At 55.6% G+C, this 21,556-nt stretch overlaps 1 protein-coding gene across 4 annotated transcripts in view; it reads right to left on the reverse strand.

The window, feature by feature from the left end:
• The window catches only part of ACLY (ATP citrate lyase), a 42,279-nt gene extending 21,028 nt beyond the window's left edge, over nucleotides 1–21,251 (reverse strand). For 3 of the 4 annotated variants that reach the window (XM_089901259.1, XM_022557704.2, XM_022557707.3), the window contains exons 1-14: nucleotides 21,123–21,251; nucleotides 16,000–16,181; nucleotides 14,714–14,836; nucleotides 12,935–12,997; nucleotides 12,289–12,479; nucleotides 11,758–11,837; nucleotides 10,541–10,671; nucleotides 9,624–9,742; nucleotides 8,891–9,027; nucleotides 7,997–8,058; nucleotides 6,061–6,178; nucleotides 3,925–4,079; nucleotides 3,384–3,474; nucleotides 2,271–2,300 (exon numbers count right to left, since the gene is read on the reverse strand). In XM_089901259.1, coding sequence (XP_089757385.1) covers nucleotides 2,271–2,300; nucleotides 3,384–3,474; nucleotides 3,925–4,079; nucleotides 6,061–6,178; nucleotides 7,997–8,058; nucleotides 8,891–9,027; nucleotides 9,624–9,742; nucleotides 10,541–10,671; nucleotides 11,758–11,837; nucleotides 12,289–12,479; nucleotides 12,935–12,997; nucleotides 14,714–14,836; nucleotides 16,000–16,158 — 1,459 coding nt within the window. In that variant the 5' untranslated portion in view covers nucleotides 16,159–16,181; nucleotides 21,123–21,251. The remainder of the gene's footprint in view (nucleotides 1–2,270; nucleotides 2,301–3,383; nucleotides 3,475–3,924; nucleotides 4,080–6,060; nucleotides 6,179–7,996; nucleotides 8,059–8,890; nucleotides 9,028–9,623; nucleotides 9,743–10,540; nucleotides 10,672–11,757; nucleotides 11,838–12,288; nucleotides 12,480–12,934; nucleotides 12,998–14,713; nucleotides 14,837–15,999; nucleotides 16,182–21,122) is intronic. The other variant, XM_022557706.2, reaches the window with a different exon arrangement.
• Between the last annotated feature and the right edge of the window lie 305 nt (nucleotides 21,252–21,556).

The raw sequence follows: 21,556 nt of genomic DNA on the forward strand, positions 1-21,556 counted from the left end.
TGCTGTACAGCAGTGGCTCAGTTATACTTCTATATATTCTTTTCTATATTCTTTTCCACTATGGTTTATAAAAGGACACTGAATATAGTTCCCTGTGCTATACAGTAGGACCCTGTTGTCTACCACAAGACTTCACACAGCTCCCCAACAATCCTTATCACCTGTGAATTTGGACATAAGGCAGCTCGGGACAGGATTTGAATCCTCTTGATTCTAGGTCAGCGTAGGTCCAATGAAGAGGTCTGCTGTAGCCTGATCCTAACTGACCTTCCACCTGACCTTCTCCCCACAGCCTCCTCCCAGGTGGCTCTTTCCTGCTCAGAACAATGCTCTTGGACAGGCCGGCAGGAAAGGGGCGGAAAGGGGCGTCAGGAAAGGGGTGAGGGGAACAAGAGCTGGCGGAAGTGCATTCCTCCTGAGCTGTCGCCCCAGACAGGCAGGTCACCTGACCCTCCTGCTTTCTGCTGGAGAAAAGGAGCCCACAGGGGACGTTCTCAGCTCCCCCAAGGAAAATAACGCAGAGAGCTCAGGGGCATTGGTATTAATTAACCTACTGTACTAGCACAGGCTTGGCTAAAAGAGACCAGTTTCCCAAGGCATGTAAGATTCTCATCCCTACGCAGGCTTGCCTCTTCCATCACAGCCATAAGCTTCTCATGACAGAAGGCTCCTGCTGGTGCAAACACCCGGGATTTACTGTGCCCTGGACCCATCTGGGTTCCAATGAGACGTGCGATCACAGAACAAGGGAGGCCACCTAATCCAGTTCCCTCACTTTCCAGTCCCAGAAAACTGAAGGCCAGAGTTGCCAAATGACGAAGATTGAAGGTTATCTAGCATCAGAGCCAGGATTCTGTCCTAAGCTGAGATGCAGCTCAACTGTGCAACTGAGGAGGGATATAAAGCCAGCACGGCCCCACCACTCCCCATCCTCGGGGAGCCCACATCCCCAAGAGTCAGCATGCACGCAAGTGCACATACACCCATCTGTCCACCCGAGAGGCTACAGAAATCAGGACAAGGCCTGGAATCTCTACGAACCCACCCGCACTTCCAGCTCGAAGGGGGGGCAGAACTGGAGCTCTCAGAGCACAGAGAAGGCAAAGCTGAAGGTGGCAATCCTCAGCCCCGCAGCAGCACAGATGGAGGCCCCAGAGAGAACCTGTGCTCCGGGGCTAAGCCCCCACCAGGCTCCTCCACCGGCTCTGCTGTCCTGGCCCAATCTACCCTCCCTTCCTGATCCACCGCCATCCTTCCTCTCCCACGTCTCAACACCGCCCAGGACAGTAAGACTAAACCCCACCTCCACCCTCCACAGCCAAGAGCTCTCACTGAGAGTCTGCCCCCGTTCCTTCTGTCCTTCTGCGCAGGGCTCAGCCTCAGGTCTGGTCTTTTAGGTAACAGCGGAGGCTGCCAGAGGTAAGGCGGGAAGGGCTACTTGACCTTGCCTAGTTACCCCTTTCCTCTTCTCAGCAAGGAGTCAGAGGTCATCATTACGAAACCCCCCTTCACCAGAAACTCCCCTTCCCCAGAGCGGGGGATCTCTCACAGCTGTCAATGTCAAAAAGGTAAATGAAGGCGCTGACGCTTTGAACTGATTCACCTATTCACCTCGGTCAACAGATGAACGTGTACAAGTCTGTGTGAACACACACAGAAAATGTCCCTGCTGAACAGTGACCTCACACACCAGACAAAGCCCAGTCCCTCCTCCAGATTTACTGCACACCCTTCCGGGTCTCTCTCTCTCCTTCTCCATTCTGTCTTCCACCCAAATCCCAGAGAAATCTAAACTTGTCCCTGGTGCTGGGAGTCTGGGCTGAAGTCAGCGGTGGTGAGGCTGAGGTGGGAAAAGAAAACGAGGACATCATGGGATGTAGATGAAAATCAGGTGGTCAGTGGCTCCCCTCCTGGCCCGCTGGCTCTGCCACGCCCCCTTCAGTTTCCATGGCTCCCTCTTTCCCAGGAGGACCCTCCCTCCTCGGCTCCACCCACTGCCCAAGGCTGTGGGCCTGGCTCTTGCCCGTCCTGCGCTCTCCACCCCCTCCCACGTATGGAGTCACAGCCCCACGGCAAGGAAAGCAGGGGTGTGAAATAAGCAGGGGTGGGAAAGAAAGGAGAGCGAAGACTAGGACTTGGGGCAGGCCACACCAAGGCAGGGACAGAAAGTATACCAGACAACACTGCAACCCACCGGGGACGGGGAGACAAAGCACACCGTAAGACTGTAACCCGCTAACAAGCCACACGCGGAGCTGGGGGCATCCTACCTTGCAGGGATCTTGGACCTGGGACTGAATCTGTCAAAGAAAATGACCAAGGCAACTGAGTGACCCGCTGATGGCTGGAGGCTTTGGAGGGAGCGGGTGGGAACAGGGAGGGGTCCATGGACAAGCCTTGCAGGGCTGCTGTGCTCACCGTCTCTTGTCTATTCACAACAGACAGGAGCAAGGCCAACAGAAGAGAGACCCCCGATCAGCAGAGTGGAGGCAAGAAGGGGAGAAGGACCACAGAGCACAGAGAGGAGCAAAAGCACCAAGGCTTGGAGGGTGTGCTGAGCACCAAAGGCCCAGGCCCTCCAGAGGGACAGCAGGCCTGGCCCCACCCTCTTGATCTGTTTTGTCCCCATGAAGCACAACGAGGTGATTAGGCCGAGGGACTGGACCTGTCATTCTGTGCTGTGGACAAAGCTGCCGGTTTGGGGACTGCAGGGCGGCGGCTTCCAATCTTGAGTGCCTGGAGCCAGTGTCACTATTTCACAAGATGCCTTAAGCACGCTCCGTCCATCCCAAGAGGCCACACAGGCCATGTCAGCCCAGAGGTAACTAACACAGGTTACCTAGTGCTGGTCGCAAGGGCTGGCTGGCAGGGATCATGTCTCTCATGAATCACAGGAGGGATAGACGAGCAGGCAAAGCACAGACGGGCTGGGAGACAATGTGCGCCCTTGCGGTGGGCTCACCGGAAGGGAATGTCCTGGTAAGAGCCCCAGGATGGTTGGGGGCGTGGGCGCGGGAGTTCTCTGCCGTTCTGAGCTTTGGGCTCCTGCCGTCCACTCAGGAGGGGAGTCTGAGGGACCCTGCCCCCAGCTGGTATTTCTGTAACCCTGTCTCCTACGCAGCCTCCCTGCCCAGCTCACACACCCCACAGAAGGGGGCGGAGGGGAAGACAATGGGGAGTGGGGTGACCCAGGCGCAGCGTGGGCCCTCAGCACCAGGAGAGCCCACGCGGAAGGCTCCAGCCACCACTTCCTCGTGTCTGTTCCCATCCCATGCACCATGCCCAAAAGCAAAGCCCAAACCGCTTTCCATCCACCTCTGCTGGCCCAGCGGGGCCCAGGAAGGGAAGGGGGACAGGAGGGTCCTGAAACTGCTGGGAGTTACCTAGTGGCATGGCGGGCTTGGCCTTCTTTGCAGGTGCCACTTCATCAGCCCTGGACTCAGAAAAAGACGCCGTCCTGCTGGGGGCTGGAGTCTGGGGGGACAAGGAGAGAGAAACAGTCGCAGGGAACAGCTGGAAAGAAAGCTACCGGTCACTAAGGCCCCAAAGAACTCAGGTAACAAGAACTATGCACAGCTCTGTTCTCTACAAGCTGCTTCCAAAAGAACTATTTAACAAGCCTCTGAGATAGGAATTAGTATTGTCCCCAAGCTACAGGTGAGCAAACTGAGGTTCTTGGCGATACCCACCAAGGTCCCTCCCTTGAACTCAGGTCTGATTAAAAAATCCCTGGTCTTTCCATTACACTACCTTGATAGGGCAGAAAAAACTGGCAGAGATACAGAAACCAACCACATACTACCTTCTCCCCATACCTCCCCACTGCCCCCAAAAAGCTGGGGACCGTGCCCAGGATGGGATGGGATATGAGGGGCGACAAAGACGACCCTGCAGGCTTTACGGCAGAGGAAGACTGGCACCTACCGACGTGCTCCCGCTGGCGTTGAGGAGGAAGTTTGCAGTGTGGGCCGCTGTGGGTGGCTGATTGGGGATGGGCCGATGGCCCAGGGCCATGCCCACAATGGCCGTCATGTGAGTCTCAGTGCCAAACACATGGATGGGGATCCCAGTGGTCTTCCCTGTGAGGGACGGAAAAGCATCCATGGTTCAAGTCTCCTAATAAGTGCCTTGCAAGGAAGGCCACATGACTCTGGCAAGGCCCCTTTAGAGCCCGCCCGATGTCTGGTGCTTTCTGTGCAAGAGCAATTATCCCAGGAGAAGTTGGTGGTCGTTATCTTCACCATCAGACAAAACTCTGTAAAGGTTACCTGCCAATAAGAGCAAGAAAGAGCCTTGCAGACACACTCCAGTGACCACAGGCAGCATGAGAGCCTGCGCTCCTCACGTTCCCCGGCTCTCCGACCCCCTCCAGATTTGTCACCCGTGGCCAACACGCTGCAGCCACCCAGGCCCGGCCTCTGTTCCTCAACAGCCGGGCTCCTTTCCCCAGGGCTCTGGCCCTGTTCCTTCCTCTGCATGGAGCTGTCACCTGGCTGTCACTCAGCTCAGCTCAAGTGCCACCTCTTGGGAAAGGCCTTCTCTGACCTTGACAGTCGCTCCCCTCCACACCGCCCTGCCTGTAGATCCCCACCAAACAGCCTCTTGTTCCAGCCGCTGTTTACTTGTTCATTGTCCCGTGAGTTGAACGTCCCAGGCACGACTGAGTAACATTCACTGTGCTGTTCCGAGGGCTACGTCCATGGCAGGTCCACACTTTCAGGTGAAAACTAGGACTTGGTACCACTTCAAGTGACCTAGGTGGGTTAGTGTTTGCCATGGATATCAGATTTGGGAAAATGGGAAGGTGGAAAGGTTCTGTCTCTCCAGTTAGAGGGCATGATCACCGAGCAGGAGTGTCTCATATCCTCACCCCCCCCCGCCCCACACATAACTGCTCTTAGCAACGGGGCTGCGCTGCACTCAAGACCAAAGCTGCTGGTTCTATCAGGTCAACTCAGGGAGACCCAGTCTTAGTCCTCACTGACGTCACATGGTCCCCAAGTTCTTGATGGCTCTGAGTCTGAGGTCTCAGGAGCCTGCAGGAGACGCCCAAAATGCAGAAGGAAGAAAGGAAAAAAAAATGGACCCACATCCTCTCTACCCTCAGCTCAGCGAGGGGCAACTCCCTCCGGTTCTATCAATTACCAGACCCCTCCCGTCATCCAGGTCACCAGCAGTCGGGGCCTGGACACTTACCACTGTCTCCCTCCTCCGCCCCCCAGTCCAGGCCACCACTCTGCCCTAGAGGCTGCCGCAGCCTCCTAGGTGGTCCCCCTGCTTCGACCTGGCTGTCCTCTGGTCTTGTATCCACCCAGCAGCCTAAACAACCTTCTCAAACCTAAGTCAAATGGTGTCACTCCTCTGCTCAGTCTTCCAGCAGCTGCCAGGGTCACAGCCAAGTGCCCACGGGACCTGTTCTAGCCCCACGCATATCTGCTCCCTCGGCCTCTCTGCCTCCATCCCCGGACTCCCTGCCTTCGCTCTCCCGACCCCAGTCCCTCAGCCCTCCCAGCTGATCCTACCCCAGGGCCTTGGGACTTGCCCTTCCCTCGGCAGACAGTCACCACTGACTGCTCCCTCCTCCAGGTCTCTGCTCAAATGCCACCTTTCTGGTCAAGCGTTCTCCGATTGCCTCATTTAAAACTGCCCTGTCCCCTCCCACAGATGCTAGAGGCACAGATGTCCCGCCCCTTCCCCCTGCTCGTCTTCCTTCATGCCGCCTGACACTGCAGTCACTGTTCTCAACGGCACGAGGGCTTGCTGCCCGTCATCTGTCGCACGTGGCTGTGACCCCAGGGTTCAGCACAGGGCCCGGCACACAGCAGGCCTTCCACAATTACTTGTTAAGTGAACAGCTGAATGAAAATGCCTTCCTGCCCATTGAGTTTAGGTTTCGGTCAGGTGCTCTGTGTCAGGAGGACACAGAACAGCAGCAGAAGCAAGCTGCACCTCCAGAGGCGGAGGGGAGGGCACGGAGGCACTGGAAGACTGACTCTTGCAGGAATCCCAAGGAGGCGTGACACTCAGGGTGGGAGAGACAGAAAAGGTTCCCCATCTTACCGACTTCTCCCATCACCCGTAAGCCCTCCTGGTAGTTGGGGCCACCTCTTCGGACAAAGATCGTGACCTCGTGCTCCTTCAGGGGGCCCTGGTAATCTCGAATCGCTCTCACGATGCCCTGGAAGCACCAAGGGACAACAGACATGTGACTAGAATGAACGCAGCCATAAAGCAAGCATTTATAACCATGGGAAACAAATGTCCCAGGGCGTAGATTACAAGGGCTGCTGGGAGTTCCCTCGTGGTCCAGTGGTTAGGATTCAGCGCCTTCACTGCCGCGGCCCAGGTTCAATCCCTGGTCGAGGAACTGAGATTCCACAAGCCGTGCGGCACAGCCAGAAACAAAACAAAACGAAAAAAACAGGGCGGCTTCTCACAAAGCACGGCAGGCCCTGGCACTCAAGAATTTTACACGTGTTGCACACACAAGTGACCCAAAGGCCTAGGACAAGCAACCACTGTTAATGGTGCTGAGGTGAGAACATGGGGCACCTAGCGGTGACACCCTTCGATGCGCGGGGTGCTGGGCCTCCAACGCCAGTGGGGCTTTGCTGGTCTCTCTTATCCCAATCTATAGTCGTTCTTGTTCTCTTACTGCAATTTTGGGGGAAACTCTATACCGAGGTCCTATGCAAGAGTTGTCAGGGTGATCAGGACATTGTCTACTTAAATGTCAAAGTCCTACAAAAGCTTCTTCAAGTGATTTGGGGGAAAAGCATTGCAACGGGTATCAACTTTGGAAACGTGGGAGCATGTACAGGTGTGGACCAGTTTTGTCTCTCCAGATGGAGGGCAAGTTTACTGAGTCTAAGTTCTGTCGCTCATGGCATTTCACGGGAAGCTCTACACACAGTTCCTGCTCCAGACATAACCGCCCTTATCGACAGCACTGCCTTTATTACAGGCTGCTCAGAAGTTAAAACAAAGCTGTCGAGATTCACCTGTGTCAGATTTGTTTGTTGAATCAGGTCCAATTAGGGACCTGTTTTAGGCAGGACTGGCGAGGCCTGGTCCCCACCTTCTCGAGAGCTCAGACTTTCAAGACTGACATTTATTTATGCATTATTTTCTTTCTTTCTTTTCTTTTTTTTTTTTTTTTTTGCGGTACGCAGGCCTCTCCCGTTGCGGAGCACAGGCTCCGGACGCGCAAGCTCAGCAGCCATGGCACACGGGCTTAGTTGCTCCGCGGCATGTGGGATCTTCCCGGACCGGGACACGAACCCACGTCCCCTGCATCGGCAGGCAGACTCTCAACCACTGCGCCACCAGGGAAGCCCTATGCATTATTTTCAAAGCTTATGTGGAACTACCAGATGGAAGACACTCTTTTGAAGGGCTTCAGCGAGCACCTGACAGGATGGGATAAGTGGCCTCCTGAGGCGGCCCCCTTGAAGGGGAGGAGTCTCGAGACACGTTAGCTGTCATCCTTCTTGACCGGCAGTCACACTTTCTTTAAACTGGGGCCCACGCCCCTGACTTGTGCACAGGGACCCAGGCTGACGGGCCTCTGGCTGGAAGAGCAGGAGCCCCAGGGCATCAGACACTTCCTCATGCCAACCTTTTGGAGAAGGGGCAGATGGTTGGGAAACAGAAACACTGGGAGGTGCAGAGAACCCAGAGTCTTACAATGGAGTGTTGGAAATGAGATCAGTCAAGCCAGTTATAGAAGAATTGGTCCTGAAAGGGGGGAAGACAGAAATTCCCCTTCTCCCCACACTTCAGATGGGAGAATTATGGCCCAGCGAGGGTCGGCTGCTTGGCCAGAGACACACAGGTTCGGATCCAGATCCATCCCAGTGTCTTGTGCATCCCTAGGTCAAAAGCCCCTCCCCCGGACTGGGTAACTCATGGGAACCTGCTTCTGTCTCAAACCTACTTGCGCAGAAACTTCCCTTCCCTGCTCCCAACCCACCCACATTCCCCTGCAGCTGGTTACCTTGAATGTGGCGGCCACATTGGTGAAGTTGGCGATGCTGCCTCCGATAATGAGGATCTTGCCTGGGTTTGGAGCAAGAGAAGTCAAAAAAAGGCTAGAAAGGTAGACTTGGGCATCATAGAAATCCAACTGAGAGAGTGCTCTCTCCTGAGTGAGCGTCCCCCAGCTGTTAGGAGATACCAGTGCAGAGGCGGGGGGAGCAAGCTGGTCTCTCCTGATGCCTGTTCAGTGTCGTCAGCTCAACTCTCCATAACCTATGCCACCAAGCAGGCGGCTGATCCAAGCCCAGAAAATCTCAATTTCTTTTCCTGGCTGCGTCGTGCAGCTTGTGGGATCCTACTTCCTGACCAGAGATCAAACCCGGGCCCTTGGCATTGAGAGTGCGGAGTCCCAACCACTGGGCGGCCAGGGAATTCTCGAACCCACAGAATCTCTACATCATTCCTAGCTGGCATCTAGAAACCCAGCTTGGTTTTTGGATACCCCGGTGGGAATCTCTATCTGGCTCAAGGGAAGGGGAATTGGTATGTGTGGTCCCAAAACACAGGACAGGTGATATAGGAAAGCTGGGAATCACACAGCCCAGACAATAAATGTGTAAGTGAGTCGCTAAGAACCGCGTTATAGCAGTCAGCAAAAGCATGCCACCACCGCCTCCCCGCTTGCATCTACTCATAGGGCTGTATACATCCATCCATTCCTCGCCCCCTCGGAGCCCCCAGTCTGACAGACCCTGTCACTGCCCATTGTGCAGTCAGGGAAACTGAGGTCCAGAAGTTAAATAACTAGCCCCAGGTTGCAAAGGACCAGGAAAACCTTGGTGCCTCACAGCCCAGCCATAGCTGTTCCCACCGAGGACGCTGGGCTGTCCTGGGGAAGGAACGCGTGTCTCACCATCAGGGTGCTTCTCGCGGGTCATGAGGGAGAGGATCGTCTTGGCGTAGTCATAGGTCTGCTGCTCGCTGGGGGCTCCCGAGTACTCCCCGTAGTTCGCTAGCTCGTTGACACCCCCTAGGTCGCAGATGGTATCGCTGCCAGGGAAACAAGGAAGTCAGTGCTGGCTCCAGCTTGAGTGGCAGAGGGTGGCGGCCCGGTGCCTGGGAGGCCACGCAGACGCCCCTGAAGCCTTGAGGCCGGGCAGCCTATGGACCTCAGACCCTCAAGGCCCAAACAAGTCATACTTGAAGGTTAACTGTCCTGCATCATACTCTCCCGGGGGGGGGGCATCCTCCCAGCCCTACCCAACACTTCTATGAAGTGTAGAAGTGTGACTATTCATACAGGCACTACAACACCTGGAAGGACACCCAACGTGGTGACCTGGTAGGGGGAGGGGTGGTGACACAGCCAAGCAAAATTCACTTTCTGGTTCATTTTCCGTATTTGTTGTACTTTTGCATGGAGCACATATCACTAATGATAAGAATTATAACTAATAACTTCATTTTGAAGCAAAGAAAAAGGTTGCAGAGACGCTGTGTAGGCCCCTCTGGGATGCCCCACGAGTTCTGCTCTGCACCAAGCGGGGGGAAACTGGAGACCCCGAGGTGAAGCGACTTGATCCAGGCCACATGTGGGAAGCCTAGGTGGACCTGGCTGCCATCCCCTCAGCAGCCCTCTCAGTCACCTGTACACGACAGAGGCGCCACCTCCGGCCACCATGGTCCAGATCCTCCCCTTGGGGTTCAGCAAGGTCAGCTTCAAGCTTGCCCCACTTTTGGCATCCAGGTCTGCGATGTAGGCTTCCTAGGGGCCAGACAGCAACAGGTGGGCCCTGGGGGCACGCCCTTCACCAGGTCACAGATCCCAGGACCCTTCCCCTTCTCCTGGAGTCGTATGAAGAGGTCCTCCATTGCCTTCACAGCGTCAGGGAGAAGGGGTTGTGCAGGGCCTCATGGGCCTGGGACAAAACGTGATGCCGTCTCCAAGTACCAAAACCACCCACAGCCAGTCACCACCTGGAGACAAACTTCCCAAGTCCTTTCTCTCAGACTTCAAGTCCTTGGCTCTCTGCCCAAGTCCCAGGCCTCGCTATGTCACTCTGCTTCTAGCATGGCCCCCACTCCCAGCATCTACCTGCCTAGCTCATCCCGTGCTGTGCCCCCCAGGCCCCATCCCTCCCCCCAGCCCAGCCTCTTCCCTTGACCTGGGTTCTGTCACACATGCCTGATGCTGTGGCGAGGACCTCTCAGAGGATGGGGTGGGAAGGAGCAATTAAAATTCTCAGCAAGTGGCTGAGAGAACTACCTTCCTGGCAGGATTCGGGGAGCCACTCAGAATTACTGAGAAACAACAAATCACGTCACGAGCCCAGGGAGGTTGATTGAGAGGGGAGTCTAAAAGGATCTCCAGCCGGGATTCAGAGGTTTGGCTGACCCCCACACCCTTCTCCTCCAGGGTTTTTAAAAAATTAAATGGCTCCTGGCCTTCCTTTCCTGCCAAATACATAGCCCACAAGGGTTGCCAAATGCTCATAGGAGATCAGTCACTCCCCCGCCCCGCCGGTCCCCCTCACTCTCCATCTCCTCCCCAAACCAGCCTTACCTCTGGATAAGCCTCCCGCCCGAAGGGGGGAGGGAACTCTATATCACCCCACTTCACTTTGCAGATGTAGTCGGCAGTGGCATCCACCTTGGCTGCCAAGTCAAGGACGTAGACGCCATCTTTGGTCACAACTTTAAGAAGAAAAAAAAAAAAAGAAAAGAAGAGGCAATCAGACATGGGCCCTAGCCAAGGTGACCATCAACCTCCAACCCCCTCCAGACTTCCCCACACACCACTCCCATGGGGGACCACCCAGGCCTAACGACTCTCCAGCTCAACAAGAAACCAGATTGGTCCTTATGGAGACACAGCTTTTTCCCCATTCAAGGAAAAGCAAATTCTACAAAACCAGTCCCAGCTCCCTAACCTGTAGGTAATAGGGCAGGAACGTCTGTTTCAGTTGCCATGGCAATTTTTAAGCATTTTTACAAAATGCTATACTCCATGCCTTAAATGTTTAACTATTCATCCACCACAACCCCGCTATTTACAAAAAAAAGTGTCTAAGGCACAGTCTCTAAGGCCCCCGGGTACACACACCAGGTTCTCCTCGGGTCCAGCGAGAAGTGGGAAGCCGTGGGTGCACTGGGTCCCCAGCCAGCAGGATTCATTTACTGCCGCCTCACTGGAGTCCATTTCCCTTTCCCCCAGGGCCATTTAGCTAATTAAGTCAGCACAGAGCCATCTGGTCCATTAGAGGGGCTACATCCCTAGTTGGAATCTGAATCAGGACTTTGCCCTATGAAACCCTGGCCAGAGCCAGCCCACGCCATCTGCCTCCTTCACAGCGTGAGAGGCTTCGCAGCGATCTTTCCAGCCTTGGGGGTCAATGATGGACCAACTCCTGGAGGGGGAGGCGGGGAGGGGGTCTCCGAGGCACCAAGAGGAAGGAAGGGTCTGACCGGTCAGGCGGATACAGGGGCGGCTCAGCTCCTGGTAGAACAGCCTAACCCACTGGCAGCAAGAGCCACAGGGCAGAGTCAGATCACAACCAGGACTTCCCCATCACAGAAGAAAGAAAGAAACTGGAGTTGGCGAAAAGAGGAATGACTGTGGCCTCCTGAGAGCTCAGGAACAGGAGCCTGGAGATCCCTCCGCCCACGCACAGCTGTCTGCACTGCCCCCTGCAAGTGGGGGTCTGGTCCTCCGAACGTCAAGGCCAGGGTTACCATAAGTACTCAGACTCTGCCCTGTCCCACCCCAGCAGAGATAGTTACCAAGGGGGTTGATCTCGAGGTAGGTGAAGTACAGATCCTCATAGAAATTGAAGAGGCCGGAGATAAAGCTGGCTAGAATCCTACAGGGGGAGGCAGAGAGGGACTGTCAATCCGTGGCGGAGCGGGCTCAGAAGCAATCTCTCACTGCCTCTGACAGCTCCACTTGCCAACAGCCACCCCGTTGACCCCTCACTTTCCGCTCCAAACCCCGCTCCCCAGACATCGCTCTTCAGCCGCTGAGGCGGAAGGGAGCTGTCAGGCATGCAGCAGGAGGGGGACACGCGCCAGACAGAAGGGGCACAGAGGTGAGGGACACTGACGCACGTTTCAGTCTGAGCCGGCCTCCCCTCCACCCTCAGCAGCCCTCCTGGGGACGGGGAGTGGCGGTGCCTGCCTTTTGCTCCCCACCTTCCGGCCAGATGCTGGGGCGGCGCAGTGGGTGCCCAGACGGGGATAGACCACTCTGCGCCCAGAGCTGTTGGCCTTCCCCGTTCCTCCACTGCCACCTCCCTGCCATCCCTCTCACTCAACTCTTTCTTGTCTTCGGGGGCGTGGACCAACAGGTGTTTCTTGATGCCCTCAGGATTCAGCTTCTCGTCCACACCAACGAGCAGTTTCTGGGCTTTGGTGTCCACGTCACCCACATCCACCCCGCCTTCGTGGTGGAACAGGACGTAGTCCCCTTCTCGGGTAGCATAGATGCAGACATAGAACTCCTCCTCCTTACGGGGGAAGAGAGCACCACGTGGGTGAGGGGCCCAACCCCGGTGGTATCATTTTTAAAACCCCATAGACACCTCTCACAAGGTAAGAGCAGGTCACCATCTTCCCCTTGAGGACAAGAGACAAGAGGCCACTGCCTTGCTGGCTGACAGTCCAGACTGAGCCAACGTGACCTGCTCTGGGGGAAGAGGTCCTGCCTTCAAGTCCTTCTCATCCTAGCACTGGGAAGTCCCTTCTGTTACCAACCTTGATTCCTTCCTGCTGCAAACTAAGCCCTTTCCTTCATCTCTGGACTCCCTGCTCCGTAGCACCCTCAAACCCTTAGCACCGCTTCAGAGACTCTGGTCCCTTTGGTTTTTCTCCAGCAGCTTGATTTCTCCTTCATCATTTTAGGGTCAACAGGCACAAAGCTCCCAGAGGGAGAAGACCCAGCTTGGAGCCACTTCACACATACCTGAGTGTGGGGGACAAAGGGTTCGATCAGAAAGTTCTTGAGGAAGCCTCTGGCCTTGCCAACCTACAGAGATTGAGGGAGGTAAAGCTTAGACCAGAAGGCATGTCTTGCTCGCAGGGCAGGAGGAAGGATCGCCCTCTGGTCCCTCCACCTTGCCCTCCCATCAGAGGCGGGGCCCAAGCACTACTGCCACAACACCTGCCAGAAAGAGATATTTCCAGAAACCAGGGCAATGGGCTCAAGAAGTCTTCATGAGATCTCCTCTTCCATCCACCACCTCGTGCCAGCTACACTTCAACACTGACCTCACACATTCTTTCCTGCCTCCTCTGGAGGAGGATAAATGAGCTGCAGCAACACCCCGCCCCCAGAAGCAGAGATCAGGAGCATCTCCCCCTCTGCTGTGCCACAAATTAAAGCGCTCAGACAAATCAAGGCTATCTATCCCAGAGCTCAGGCAGGGAGACCCAGCCCCAGAACATGAGTCTAGGCGCAGGGAATGGCTCGGAGCGGGGAGAGAGGGGAGCCGGAGCCTGACAGGGAAAACTTTTCCACACAGACCTTCCCGGCTGAGGACAACAGGCCTGCAGAGCTAATCAGTTTGAGTGGGTCCCTGGCAGCAGCCGAGGCGAGACAGCCCTCATCCCTCCCAGCATGTCCCGAAGCCCCCGCCCACCCATGCGTGCGTCATTGCTGAGTCAGGACCAGACAGTGATCCATCAGAGGTAATGAGCTGCTCCCACTGGGGTCAACGCTGCTGCCAGCTCAGAGGTCCCTGACATCCCCCTCCCAACAGACAGCTGAGGAGAAGGAAGCATGAGGACCTCCCTGGGGACACTGCTCAGCCCCCAACCCTGCTGTCCTCTCCCCAAAGGCCTGGGGGCACAAAGGTCAAGATCCCTCTGCCCCCAGGCCTGTGTGTAACTTCAAGGATCCCTCTTTACCCAGGACAGCCAGAAACCGGGAAATTAACGTGAAGAGCTTAATTTGAGGAAGGCCAGTAAAAAGGAAGATGGCTCCATCACCATCTTCATCCTACTCCCGGGCAACCAAGTTAGAGAACAGCTCAACCCTGGTCCATGGTCACCCCAGATGTGACAAAGCCAGGTATGGACAGCACATCCTCCCCAGTGTAAGCCAAGCCTCAGCTTACTCCCTCCCTTCAGTTCTCCAGCTCCTTTTGGGAGAAGAAAAACAAATGCAGTTTTATTTCTGGGCATCACTTAGCCTTCCTAAGCCATATTTCACTTTAACTATCTCACCTACAGAGTTGAAATGGATCAATGAGCTGGAAGAAGGCAAGAATTAAGTTTACTCTTCAGTATTATTGTTTCCTCCTCCTAGGTTCTTGGCCCAAGAACGTTTCTGCCTAAATGATTCTGCATCTCCCTTCAAGTTTTTTTTTTTTTACCCACCCGCTTATATATGCAGGTCATGACAAGCTACCCTACCCTTTCTGGAAACTAAAAAGAAAGGAGTTCCCAGAATAGTTCTCAGAGTCCCATCTCCACGACTGTTGTTAAAGAAACAGACCATTTCCACCTGGCTCTCTAATTGTACTGGGGTTACCTGTACAGCACATCTTGCCGTTCCCTGATAGGGGAGCTGGGAACGAGCACCAAGGCAGCCCTGCTGCCTAAGGCAGCTCTGCTGGGCCCCTGCCTTCCCCAGGCTGCAATCTGACCAGCTGTGGGGGTGACCCACAGTGCTGATCTGGAGGCGACCACATTTGCTTCTGTTACCACAGCACATCCACCCCGATCCTACACCCAGACTCACTGTGGCCTCCTGTCCCAGCCGTGGCTTCAACCAGGACTTGACTCCGTCCAGAGTGAGGTTGACCCCAACTAGGCCCAGCTTTCCACGCCGTTTGATCAGCTGGTCTGGCTTAACCACCAAGCTCTGGAATAAGAGGGGTTTGTATTTACAGCAAGGAAAGATAGGGTAGAGTAAGAGGTGACAGTTTGGGGACCCAAAGCACAGCGTAGCCTGGTGGCTTCCAATCCACCCCACCCCCAGAGCGAATTCCACCCAACCTTCAAGGTCAACTCCCAGAAGCTTCCCTCACCTACTCCAGCCAACATCTTTCTTTTAACAACAAGGAATCTAAAGCCATCCTCACCCAGGAAGGGGTCTGGCAGAGCAGGTGCTCACTGAATACGTGCTGAATGAGTAAGTGATTCCCTACCCTCCCTATGTGGTATCTTAGCTTCATTCAACGCCTCAGAATATCGACTAGCACCTGTGTTTCAAAAGAAAGAACGGAGACAGAGCCTTGGGGTGACAAAGGACCTTTGAGGACATCTGGTCAACCCGATCCCAGGGTTTGAACCCTGTCTATAAGACCAACAAGCAGCCCCTAGCCACTGCTCACACACCTCTAGGACCAGGAAGTTCACCGCCTCCGGAGGCAGCTCGCTTTGTGGTTTGGGCTGCCTCATGGTGGGAGGAAACCTGCATCCCTGAATGCCTCCCCCTACTGGTCCCAGTCCCGCCCTCTGGGGCCTGCCAAAGAAGTCTAAGCTTCCAGACACCATCCCAACAATAGCCCTGCAGAGATCTACAGAGCGAAGCCTCTACTCCAGGGTGGATCCCATCAGCCATTCTACCCAAAGTACAACGTCACACTTCCTCATGCCCTGACATATTCCTGACAGGGTGGGTGTTTGTCAGTGAGCAACTACCAAGTGCCAGGCAGCACACTGAATACTTTCCAGACATTGTTACTAATCCTTAAACTCACAGGGTGAGTGTTATGCCCATTTGACAGATGGGGAATCTAAAACTCTAGAGAGGTGAAATGGCTTGCCCCAGGCCACATGGTTAATATGCAGAGAGCTGCCATCTGAACTCCGGTTTGTCCAGCTCCAGTCCAGGCTCTGTACGCCGTGCCAGGGGACCTCAGCATGCCAAACACAAAACGTGCTCAGCCCCCTGCACCCTGCCCACCCATGCAGACCGTCTGCCATCACATGCCCCGGGGGGACATCTCCAGCAAACCAACTGCTTTCTCTTCCTGGGACTCTGGGCCTGGAGGAGGGGCTCAGGCCGGGGGGTGGGCTCACCTGGCTGAGCAGCCACGGGTGGTCCTGCAGCAGGTGGGCCCAGTCAGTGTCAGGGGTGACCCGGGCATACTTGAACCGGTTCTGGATGGCCGAGGTGGTGCAGATGTACTTGTAGAGGAGTTCTTTGCCTGTCTGCTCGGAGATCGCCTTGGCCGACATGGCTGCGGAGGGCCCTGCTCTACCTGGTGGGGTGAGAGGGGCTGGTCAGAGGAGGTGGGGAGATGGAGGTGCTATCTTCTCCAGCAGGGCAGACCTATGCCCAGCTGCCCCCAGACGATAAAACCAGATCTCAGCGCTTCTCTGAGGGAGAAGAGGGCTGCCCCAGGAGGAGGGATGGAAGGGAGATCTCAAACAGCACTTCTAACATCATAGAAGGAGGATCGGGAAATGATGGATGAGGAAAGATGGTGGAGAAAAACAAAGGTGGCATTTTTTTCCCCCAGGGACTCTTGGCCTCCACTCCCTCTAGGAAAACTAGCTCACCCAAGACCACATTCATCTTGGCACAAAGGAAGCCGGATGGGGAGGCCAGGAATAGCAGGGATGTGACCCACACCTGAATGCTAGTCTCAGCCGAGGTGGGCATACAGACACTGAAACACACCCTTTGGTTCTGTGACCTGTGGGGAACACGGCCAAATGTCAATGCTGGCCTTACACCCCCTCCACGTTTGGTCTTTCCCACACCCAGACTCACCCACTTCACACTCATACACATCACCAGCCTGAAGGCTGGGTGAGCAAGTCTACTTAGCCTCACGCAGGACCAAGCCCCCAAGGAGCAAAGAGGAAGAGTCACGTCAAAGCCCATTTCTCCTAGGACACTAGACTCCCACCGAAGCTCAGAGCAGAAACAGGCTGGCGGAACTGTGACTTTCAGTGCATCCCACCCACCCCACTGAGTCATCCAGCTACTAATTTAGAGCAAAACAGAGGCCTCTCTGGGGACCACCCATACTGGTCACTTCTAACTGAGCCAGAGTTGGGAGAAGAGGCAGAAACCATCCTCGGTCACATGTATGTGAGCCCTGGGAGGGACATGGAGATTTATGGCCTTGTTTCTTAGATGAGGAATAAAGCCTCAGAGGGGTTAAGATAACTTGTCCAAGAAGCCTAATTAATAAGCGGGTTGGGCGGGGAGGACTTCCCTGGTGGTGCAGTGGTTAAGGATCCGCCCGCTAATGCAGGGGACACGGGTTCGAGCCCTGGTCTGGGAAGATCCCACATGCCACGGAGCAACTAAGCCCGTGCACCACAACTACTGAGCCTGTGCTCTAGAGACCGTGAGCCACAACTACCGAGCCTGAGCCCTAGAGCCCGTGCTCCGCAACACGAGAAGCCACTGCAATGAGAAGCCCGCGGGCCACAACTAGAGAAAGCCCACACGCAGCAATGAAGACCCAATGCAGCCAAAAAAAAAAAAAAAAAAAAAAAAGCAGGGGACCTAAGGCTTTTTTTTTTTTTTGGCTGTGTTGGGTCTTCGTTGCTGCACGCAGGCTTTCTCTAGTTGTGGCCAACGGGAGTTACTCTTTGTTGTGGTGCGTGGGCTTCTCACTGTGGTGGCTTCTCTTGTTGCAGAGCATGGGCTCTAGGCGCATGGGCTTCAGTAGTTGTGGTGCACAGGCTTAGTTGCTCTGCGGCATGCGGGATCTTCCGGGACCAGGGCTAGAACCTGTGTCCCGTGCATTAGCAGGCGGATTCTTAACCACTTCCAAACCAGGGAAGTCCGGGACCCAAGGCTTGAACCCAAACCCTCTCACTCCTGGTCCCCAGAAAACCCACATCTCAGCCCTAGAGAAAAGAGCAGTTCTCCAAGAACCAGGCCATTTCCCCTACCTTCACCTCACAGAAGAGTCTCTGATGACAATTTCTTCATATTCCCTCCCCATCGCTTTGTCCTGACACACCCATTCTCCCTTGGGTAGTGCCAGGAGCGATTTGGGGAGAGAAAGGGTGGGGGAGACAGGGAGGGAAAGGAAACCAAGTCATTCATGCCAAGAGCTTGGCCAGATCAGGAAAAGTCACTCCTGCCTCTCCAACAAAGACCCAGAACTGAAGTTGTTGAATTTGCTGGGGGAGAAAAGTCAAGTGTAAATAAAGGAGGGTGGAACTGGAGGGCTGGCTGGTTTATACACTCAGGAAGGCTGGTCTCCATTCCCAGCTGAGGGAAGGCCAGAGTTCCAGGGGCCACTCTGCACCTCCCTCCCAAAAGCCAGGCTGGGCTTCAGGTTCTCACCCTGGCTTGGCTGGCTCCCTCAGCCTCCCAGCTAGTCTCCAGCTCGGCACAATGGGTGCATTCAGTCTGGTGTCTGGCCCAAAGTCGGGTAGCTGGGAAGGGGCTCAAAGGAGACGTTCCCTTTTCTCACCTTCCCCTGGGATGGCTTCCGGCTCCTTCTCAACATAAGTTTCCGAAGGAGGTACCTCAACCAGCCCCACTGCCTCACAGCCCTCCACCCCCCACCCACTCCAGCTCCATTTCCCAACCTCCTTGACTCAGACCAGAAAAACTGGTCCTGAAATCAGATGGGTACACGTGCCCCTACCCCCCTCCCAAACGGAGTGCAGCCCAGGGCAGATCAAGCAGAGAAAGGAGGGGGCAGCTGCTGACCACCCTTAGCGGTTCAGACACATCAGCCACCGGCTGATCACGGATTCCAGGAGAAAGGAAGCCCCTCGCGAAGCCTCTCCAGCAGAGGGCACTCCCAGAACAACAACCCCCCAAACCTGGCACCTCCCCAGACAGAGACCCAACTTTGGAAAGAACACGGATGAGAAACGAGACCTTCTGCAGCGGAAAAAAAATCTCAATTTTCTTGAGCCCTTGTTCAAATCTCAGATCCAAGAACTCATCTTCAACCAGTCCTCGGGAGGGGATGGGAGAGAAGACAACAGGGGATGATACAGGATAGAAAAGTTTTGCCAGTTCACCCACAGATCTGCCACTAGAGCACTGTGGCTTAGATGGCGAAGGCCCTCTCAAAGCCAAGACACGGAATTTACATGATAGAAAAAAAGCAGGGGAAGAATCTGGCCTCTGCATATTCAAGACAGGGTAAGAAGGTTCACAAAACCAGGGAGTGGACTGGGTGGAGATAAATCCGCAAGTTTAATCATTCAGTAGGGCCTCTCTAGGGCAGTGGCTCTTAACCTATCTGAGGTCTCAGACTCTTCTGAGCACCAGAAAAAAAGCCCAGAAAAATGTGCACATACCCAGTTGTGCATATCATTTCAAGGTGGTGACCTATGACCATGATCTGACAGCCCAGAGACCAATAGCTAAGAACATCTGCTCAAGTGACAATAGGACTTAACGTGTATACCAATCTGGGCTGGGAACACAACACACACACATACACACAAACACACACACTCCACTACGGAGTCTTGGGCTGCCTCCTCAGGAATTGAATAACTGAATGTGCTATCAAACTGGTGAGAGATGGTTTCAGGGCAGAGCGAAGACCCCAGGGGTCCACTCTGGGGCCCCAGAAACTGTTACTTAGCTAAATGTGGCAAATATCATGCCAAGGAACCTGAAAACACACACACACACACACACACACACACACACTCACACACTCTCTCTCTCTCTCTCTCTCTATCCAAAGGAGGGACCTTCTGAGCAGAATGGGGTCTTTTCTGCAGACAGGATAAGTGGCCCAGAACTGAGTTCACCCACAGCAGCCACCGAGGGCAGAAGCAGCCCACAGAGAAGGCTGAATGAAAGGAGCCTGTTCCCCAGGACTGTATCCCTGGGACACCGCCAGTGGAGAGGAACCACTGGGGACGCTACTTATGGTCTCTGTGGGAAGGCCAAAGAGCACTTATTTTAAGCTTAGTATCCGTAGGATTGGGATTTTTTTGAAACGACAGACAATCTCTGGAGTAAAAGGAGGGGCAGAATTCTGAGGGTCCTCTACTGCGGCAAACATAGTGGAGAGTGGGGGTGGAGGCACCAACCACCCAGCTCAGTGTCTGAGGGCTGTTCCTATCACCATCCTCCAAGCAGTTGAAGGAGCGCTTAAAAAAAAAAGAAGCAGCAGAAGCAGCAGCTCTTTCAGAGGTGAAAACAACCCTCTGGGCAACTGGGTCTACCAGTTGTCCTTCACCCAACATTTCAGAATCTCAGAAACCTAACGATCTGAGCTGGCTGGAACCCAGAGCAAAGTTAAAGGGAGGAGAGAGAAGCGGGCTGTGGGCTGGCTGACCAAACTGTGCTATGCACTGCTCCCCTCCCACCCCCCCAAAATCCTCTTCCCAGGCAGACTCCGGAGGACCACCTAATGGCAGAACTCCTTGGCCCTTCACCGTATCCGCCAAGGTTGGAGAGGGCAGCTGGCGCCGCGACTGGCCCTCTGCCAAGCCCAACAGGAGGGCGGCGGCAGCATCCTCCAGCCCCATGAGGACCTTGCCTCGACAAAGCTCGGCAGCAACGCCAAGGGTGGGGAGGGAGACGGGTACCCCGACCATCTGTCGCTTAGCGGCTGGGCCCGACGGCACCTCCAGGGCTAGGAGGGTCTTTCCTGCACCGCCGATCCAAGGCTAGGTCCTCGTGGCGAGGCCTGGGTCGGCCCAGCCCCATGTGGCCCGCAGCGGCTGCGTGCCCCGCTCGCTCCCTCCACTTCGGCGCGGGGCTCAGTCGACTCTCCACAGAACTAAGAGGAAGGGCCTGAGCCCGGCTTATGAGGGGTAGGAGTGGGGAAACTAGCCACTACTTCCCGTCCCCGGCATCCGGTGGGAGGAACCCAGATGGGGGCAAGAGGTGGCCGGATAAAGCCCGACGAGGCTCGATGACTGGCCCCGGGGTGGGGATGAGGGGCTCCAGTTAGGAGCAAATGCAATTCGGCGGAGAGAAGACAGCCAAGGACGGCGGCAAGCCCTGTGCAAACTCCCAGGAACTGGAATGTGGAGGAGTGGGGGAGGGGGCGACACGAGGCAACCAGCCGGGATCCCGGCGAAGGCTAACCTAAAGCTTAAGACCCTCAAAACTTCCAAGCAGGTGTAGGGAGCGCGCGTGAGCCCGAAGCCGGCGTCGGGGGAGGCGGTTCCGGGTTGGGGGAGGGAGGCAGGAAGCTCTGGACCAGGTGAGGTCCATCTCGCGAAAGCAGTCGCCCGCCACTCACCACTCTGCGAAAGCCTGTGCGCGGCGCTCGGTCTACAGGCCCCCAAACACCGCCACTACCGGGAGCGTTCCAGCCTCCCGCGGCCGCCCGTGATCCGGCTTTTGTCCCGGCCCTGGCGGGCTTCTCCCCGCCCCCAACGGCACTCTGCCCGAGCCGCCCGGCGATTGGCCATGCGCGTTCCCTAGCCTGAGCTCCAGGGCTCCTCCCAATTCGCTGCCCGGTATAGCCCCGCCCCCGAGGCCGGGCCCCAGTGGCTGCTGGGGCTTGTAGTCCCGGTGGTGCGTCTGTCCCTGACCGCTGGCCAGCACCGCCTCTCCGGAGCCTGCCAGGACAGGGAGGGGTCGGGGGCGGGGCCTCGGGTGGGGAGATAGGCCGGGCTACACTGGGAGGAGAACGTAGGAGGCTAGGGGCAGTGGCCTGATCGCTTAGGAGGT

This window comes from Delphinapterus leucas, chromosome 19 (assembly GCF_059928025.1).
Source record: "Delphinapterus leucas isolate spDelLeu-1000000601 "Yukka" chromosome 19, BTC_Dleu_Yukka2, whole genome shotgun sequence".
NCBI lineage: Eukaryota > Metazoa > Chordata > Mammalia > Artiodactyla > Monodontidae > Delphinapterus > Delphinapterus leucas.